Source organism: Jaculus jaculus, chromosome 7, assembly GCF_020740685.1.
Source record: "Jaculus jaculus isolate mJacJac1 chromosome 7, mJacJac1.mat.Y.cur, whole genome shotgun sequence".
In the NCBI taxonomy this organism is placed as follows: Eukaryota; Metazoa; Chordata; class Mammalia; order Rodentia; family Dipodidae; genus Jaculus; species Jaculus jaculus.
This window is the reverse complement of record NC_059108.1, coordinates 71,589,583-71,596,138: the sequence shown is the minus strand read 5'-3', so window position 1 is coordinate 71,596,138 and position 6,556 is coordinate 71,589,583. Positions and strand designations below refer to the sequence as shown.

At 38.4% G+C, this 6,556-nt stretch overlaps 1 protein-coding gene across 1 annotated transcript; it reads right to left on the bottom strand.

Moving 5' to 3' along the window:
- Positions 1–1,715: 1,715 nt before the first annotated feature.
- LOC101613042 (cAMP-dependent protein kinase inhibitor gamma-like) lies at positions 1,716–2,038 on the bottom strand. The gene has a single exon (XM_045153853.1). The coding sequence runs from the start codon at positions 1,944–1,946 to the stop codon at positions 1,716–1,718; it is 231 nt and encodes a 76-aa protein (XP_045009788.1). The 5' UTR covers positions 1,947–2,038.
- Between the last annotated feature and the right edge of the window lie 4,518 nt (positions 2,039–6,556).

Genomic DNA, 6,556 nt, shown 5'->3' with positions numbered 1-6,556 from the left:
GATACCACCAGCCTTATTTTTGTTGCTCAATATTGTTTTAGATATTCAAGATGTTTTGTGCTTCCAAATGAATTTTTGGATTGTTTTTTCTATTTCCATGAAGAATGCCATTGGAATTTTGATGGGGATTGCACTAAATGTGTAGATTGATTTTAGTAGGATTGCCATTTTCACAATATTGATTCTTCTGATCCAAGAACAAGGAATGTCTTCCCATTTCCTAGTGTCTTCTGTAATATCTTGCTTGACTGTTTTAAAGTTTTCATTGTAGAGATCCTTCACTTCCTTAGTTAGGTTTATTCCAAGGTGCTTTCTTTCTTTCTTTCTTTCTTTCTTTCTTTCTTTCTTTCTTTCTTTCTTTCTCTTTCTTTCTTTCTTTTTTACACAATTGTGAATGGGAGTGATTCTCTCTCTGATTTCACCCTCTGTGTGTTTGTTGTTGGAATACAGGAAGACTACTGATTTCTGTGTGTTTATTTTGTATCCTGCTACATGGCTATAGGTATTTATCAGCTCTAACAGTTTGCTGGTAGAGTCTTTAGGGTCCTTTATGTATAGAATCATGTCATCTGAAAATAATGATAACTTGATCTCTTCATTTCCAGTTTGTATCCCTTTTATGTGTATCTCTTGCCTTATTGCTATGGCTAAGACTTCCAGTACTATATTAAATAAAAGTGGGGACAGTGGACACCCTTGTCTTGTTCCTGATTTTAGTGGAAAAGCTTCAAGTTCTTCCCCATTTAGTAATATGTTGACGGTAGGCTTGTCATAAATAGGCTTGATTATGACAAGATATGTTCCTTCTATTCCCAGTCTGTGCAGGACTTTTACCATGAAGGGATGTTGGATTTTGTCACATGCTTTCTCTGCATCTAATGATATGGTCATGTGATTTTTGTCCTTCAATCCATTTATATAATGTATTACATTTATTGATTTGTGTATGTTGAACCACCCCTGCATCTCTGGGATAAAGCTTACTTGGTTGGGGTGAATAATCTCATATATTCTTGTATTCTGCCTGCCAATATTTTGATGAAAATTTTTGCATCTATGTTCATAAGGTAGATTGGTCTGTAATTTTCTTTCTTTTTGTTCTATCTTTTGCCTGGTTTTGGTATCAGGGTGGTGCTGGCTTCATAGAAGGAGTTTTCTAGGATTCCTTTTTTCTATTTTATGGAAAAGTTTAAGAAGCACTGGTGTTAGTTCTTGAAGGGCTGGTAAAATTCACCAGTGAATCCATCTGGGCCTAGACTTTTTTTTTTTTTTTTGCAGAAAAAAAGTTCATATTTTATTTATTAAGTGAAAGAAATAGATTGGGAGGGAGAGAGAAGGGGGGACAGGAAGGGGGAGGAGTGAGAGAGAGAAAGAGAAACAGGCATGCCAGGTCCTCTAACCACTGGAAAGAAACTCCAGATGTATGTACCAACTTGTGCATCTTACTTACATGGGTTCTTAGGTTTCACAGGCCAGCACCTTAACTGCTAAGCCTTTTCTGCTGCGGAATATTTACTTTTTTAAAAAAGAAGGTGTTGGTAATGTGGAGACTGTGGGTTTGGCAGACTGCTTTACCTGAATGGTACAAACTTCTGTGGGGCCTCTCAGTTGAAACTAGGTGGCCTGGGGTTTGGGCTCACAGAAAATGCAGCTAGGCAAGTACCAGAGTTTAGGTTCTGGGACCAAAGTCAGACTCAAGGGTACTTGGTCGCATCTCAGCTCTCAGGCTGGCTGCTGGGCTCCTCATCTGAGGTGCTTCTTTCTACCTGTCTTTCTGCCCCAAGCAGGGCCAGGTCACCCATGTCTCCTGCTACCTTCCCAGGCTCAGAGCCTCCGTGGATGTCAGGGACCACATTCTGACAGCCTGTCTGGTCACAGGAGATGAAACCCAAGTAGGAGGACTTAACTGCCATCATTCCTGTTGCATTGCTTCTCAGGCCCTGCATTGTGGCACGTGATATCAATTCCAGAAGTCGTGAAGGACAAAATGAAGGGCGAGGGTGAAGAACTCAATCTGATGGGGTTGAAAAGGCATAAAAGTGCCCTGTAACCAAAGGATCTCAGTGGCCTCGAGCAGCTGGTCGAAAGTGAGGATGGGCGTGGCATTAACCATATGTCCTCTAGTAGGTCAGTCAGGAAAAGGCAAAACTGATGAAGGCTCAGGGTCCTTTGCTGGTACTGGGAGGCTCTGCAAGCCTCTGATTGTCCACACACTGAAAAGTCAGAACTTCCCAGCCTTTCTAAGGTTGAGACAGGGTGCCTCCACCACAGACTGACAGTGAGGATGTTGTCCTGAGGGCTGTAATGTGATGAGGGTGTGGATATAGATGCTCACACTGTGGTGAGTGGCCTCCATCTGATTTCAAAAGTCTGATACATTCTCACTGGGCTTTTCCAAGGCACTTGCTCCTCCCAAGGGGTGCATCTGTCTCAACTGGTCCTGAATCATGTACATATGCCACTTTCTCTTCATTATTTTCTTCCTGTGCTGGTTTCTTCAGGGGCTTCTGATTGTCATAGCCATTGCCTTTATCAGAATCATTGTCCTTAGGCTCTATGGCCTGTTTCTTGGACTGCATGAATACTGGAAGGTTAGCTTTGAGGCCTCAGACAGAATGCCATCTTGAAGGTGGGACTAGACTTTTTTTAGTTGGGAGATTTTTGATAACTGCTTGGATCTTCATAGTTGCTATAGGTCTATTTAAGTGATTAATCTCATCTTGATTTAATTTAGGTAGGTCATATGAATCATGGAACTCATCCATTTTTTTCAGATTTTCAAAATTAGTGGAGTATATGTTCTTATAGTATGCCCCAGTGATTTTTTTTGAATTTCTCTGGTATCTGTTGTGATGATGCCTTTTTCATCTTATTTTATTAATTTGTGTCTCTTCTCTCTTTCTTTTGGTCAGATTTACTAAGAGTTTATCAATCTTGTTTATCCTTTCAAAGAACCAACTCTTTGTTTCATTGACTCTTATGGGTTGTTTTCTTGGTTTCTATTTCATTAATTTCTGCCCTAATCTTTATTATTTCTTCCCATCTACTGATTTTTGGTTTGCCTTGTTCTTCTTTTTCCAAGGCTTTAAGGTGAAGCATTAAGTTATTAACTTGAGACCTTCTAATTCCTCTTCTTTTCTTTTATTTATTTATTTATTTATTTAATTTATTTATTTATTTATTTTTTTTTTTTTGAGGTAGGGTCTCACTCTAGTCCAGGCTGACCGGGAATTAACTCTGTAGTCTCAGGGTGGCCTTGAACTCATGGCGATCCTCCTACCTCTGCCTCCCAAGTGCTGGGATTAAAGGCATGCGCCACCATGCCCGGCTCCCAATTCTTAACATAGGCACTTAAAGCTATAAATTTCCCTCTTAGACTGCCTTCATTGTGTCCCAGAGATTTTGGTATGTTGTGTTCTCATTATCATTTGACTCTATGAATTTTTTGACTTCCTTCTTGATTTCTTCATTGACCCATTTACCATTTAGTAGTGTATTGCTTAGTTTCCATGATTTTGTGTATGCTCTATAGCTTTTCTTGCTATAGAATTGAGGTTTGATTCCATTGTGGTCAGATAGAATAAAAGGAATTATTTCAATTTTCCTGTATTTGTTAAGACTTACTTTGTGTCCTAATATATGGTCTATTTTAGAGAATATTTCATGTGCTACTGAAAAGAATGTGTATTCTGCAGCATTTGGATGAAATGTCCAGTATATATCTGTTAGGTCCATTTGTTCTATGACCTCATTTAATCCAGATGCCTCCCTGTTTATTTTTTGCTGGGATGACCTGTCAATTAATGAGAGTGGGGTGTTTAAGTCACCCACTACAACTGTATTTGGTGTTATCTGTGACCTTAGTTCTAATAGCATTTCTTTGATGAAGTTGGGAGCCCCCATGTTAGGTGCATATATGTTTAGGATTGTAATGTCCTCCTGTTGGAGTGTGCATTTAATCAATATAAAGTGACCTTCCTTATCTTTCCTAACTAATGTTGGATTGAAGTCTACCTTTTCAGATATTAGGATAGCAATCCCTGCTTGTTTTCTAGGCCCATTTGCTTGAAACACCATTTTCCAACCTTTCACCCTAAGATACTGTCCATCCTTTGTAGAAAGGTGAGTTTCTTGGAGGCAACAAATTAAAGGATCTGCTGTTTAACCCAGTCTGCAAGCCTATGTCTTTTGGTTGGGGCATTGAGGCCATTGCCGTTAAGAGATATTATTGAAAGGTGTGTATTTATTTTTGCCATTTTTGTTGTACTTCTTCCAGTTTTTCCTTTGCTGTCTTGTATTCTAGTGTTTGAGTATGGTTTGTTTTTTCCAGGTTCCTTATATGTGTGCTTTTCTTTCTTTTCAGCATGGAGGATTCTTTCAAGTATTTTCTGTAGAGCTGGTTTTGTCTTCAAATATTCCTTTAGCCTGCTTTTGTTGTGGCATGCCTTTATTTCTATGTCTATTTGAATGGATAGCTTTGCAGGATAAAGTAACCTTGGTTGACAGTTGTTATTTTTCAGAACTTGGAATATGTCACTGCAAGCCCTTCTGGCTTTTAAAGTTTGTGTTGAGTAATCTGCTGTGATCCTGACGGGCTTGCCTTTGTGGGTAACTTGATTTTTCTCTGTAACTGCTTTCAATATTTTTTCTTTGGTTTATATGTTTGGTACTCTAATTGTAATATGGCAAGGAGAGGTTCTTTCCAAGTTTTGTCTGGTTGGTGTTCTAAAGGATTTCTGTATCTGCATTGGCATCTCTTTCACAATTTGGGGGAAGTTTTCTTCTAAGATTTTGTTGAAAACACCTATTATGCCTTTGGAGTGAAATTCTTCTTCTACTATACCCTGAATTCTCATGTTTGATCTTTTCATAATGTTCCAAATATTTTGAAATTCTTATTCATACTTTTCTATTAGTTTGTCTTTCTCTTTGTTGGACTGTATTATATCTACCATCTGGTCCTCTAGTATAGCTATTCTGTCCTCTCCTCCATCCATTCTATTGGTGAGATTTTCTATAGAGTTTTTTATTTCATTAACTGTGTTCTTCAATGCTAGTAATTCTGACTGATTTTTCTTTATTATTTCTATTTCCTTATTTATGTCTTCTATTGACCTCTTTATTTCATTAAATTGGTTTCCTGTGTCTTCTTTGATTCCTTTTCATTTCTTCTTTCATTCCTTTAATTTCCTTTTTGACTTCTTTAAGCATATTTATAATCATTCTTTTGAAATCTTACTCAGGCATTTCCTCTAAATTACTCTCACTGGAGGTTATTTCTGATGCATTAATACTTTTTGGTGGATTTATATGGTTTTGATTTTTTTAATTTTTATTAGCATTTTCCATGATTATAAAAAAAATCCCATGGTAATTCCCTCCCTCCCCCCCCCCACTTTCCCCTTTGAAATTCCATTCTCCATCATATCACCTCCCCATCTCAATCACTGTACTTACATATATACAATATCAACCTATTAAGTTCCCTCCTCCCTTCCTTTTTCTTCCCTTTATGTCTCCTTTTTAACTTACTGGCCTCTGCTACTAAGTATTTTCATTCTCACGCAGAAGCCCAATCATCTGTAGCTAGGATCCACATATGAGAGAGAACATGTGGCACTTGGCTTTCTGGGCCTGGGTTACCTCACTTAGAGTCTTGATTTTTTGATGTTTCTTGTGTTATAATGTATACATTTTTGCATCTTGGATTAATTTAATGCTTGGATTTTCTAATTAGCTGCAATATTATGAGATGTATCAATCAATCTGTTGTTATATATCTTCAGAGTAGGAGCTTAAGGTGCTAGGTGTAGCTCTTAAGACTCTCAGAGTATCTATAAAAGTGACCCTTGATGTTGGGTTTGCCTGCTATGAGAGTATCCAAGTAGGCTGAGTAGAACAACATACACGCAGATTCTAAAATTTAACTAAACAATGTACACATTCAATTAAAAACAGCACATATGCAAGTGTAGGTATTATAACAACCAGATCCTCTAACAAAGTCACTGTTCCTTAGGATGTGTGTTGCCCACCCCCCTAATCCTGTCAGCTAGGAGGCTAAGATTTCTCATCTGTTGCGGGTTCCAAGTCAGCTTGTGACCAAGTGAGACTCTTCCCTAATGAACAACAGAAGAGGAAACAAAGGCACTATAAATCAAGAAGCAACAAATGACAAGCACAAAATATAGCTTATTTAAGAATGGCAAATCTGACCATCCATCAGATTTAACATATAATTTACCCTAACATGGAAGGTGTAATTAGCACTTGTTTTTATTTATTTATTTTAATTTTTTTGTTTATTTTTATTTATTTGACAGCGACAGACAGAGAGAAGAGGCAGAGAGAGAGAAAGAGAGAGAGAGAGGGAGAGAGAGAGAGAGAGAATGGGCGCACCAGGGCCTCCAACCACTGCAAACAAACTCCAGATGCGTGTGCCCCCTTGTGCATCTGGCTAACATGGGTCCTGGGGAATCAAGCCTCGAACCAGGGTCCTTAGGCTTCACAGGTAAGCGCTTAACCTCTAAGCCATCTCTCCAGCCCCCAATTAGCA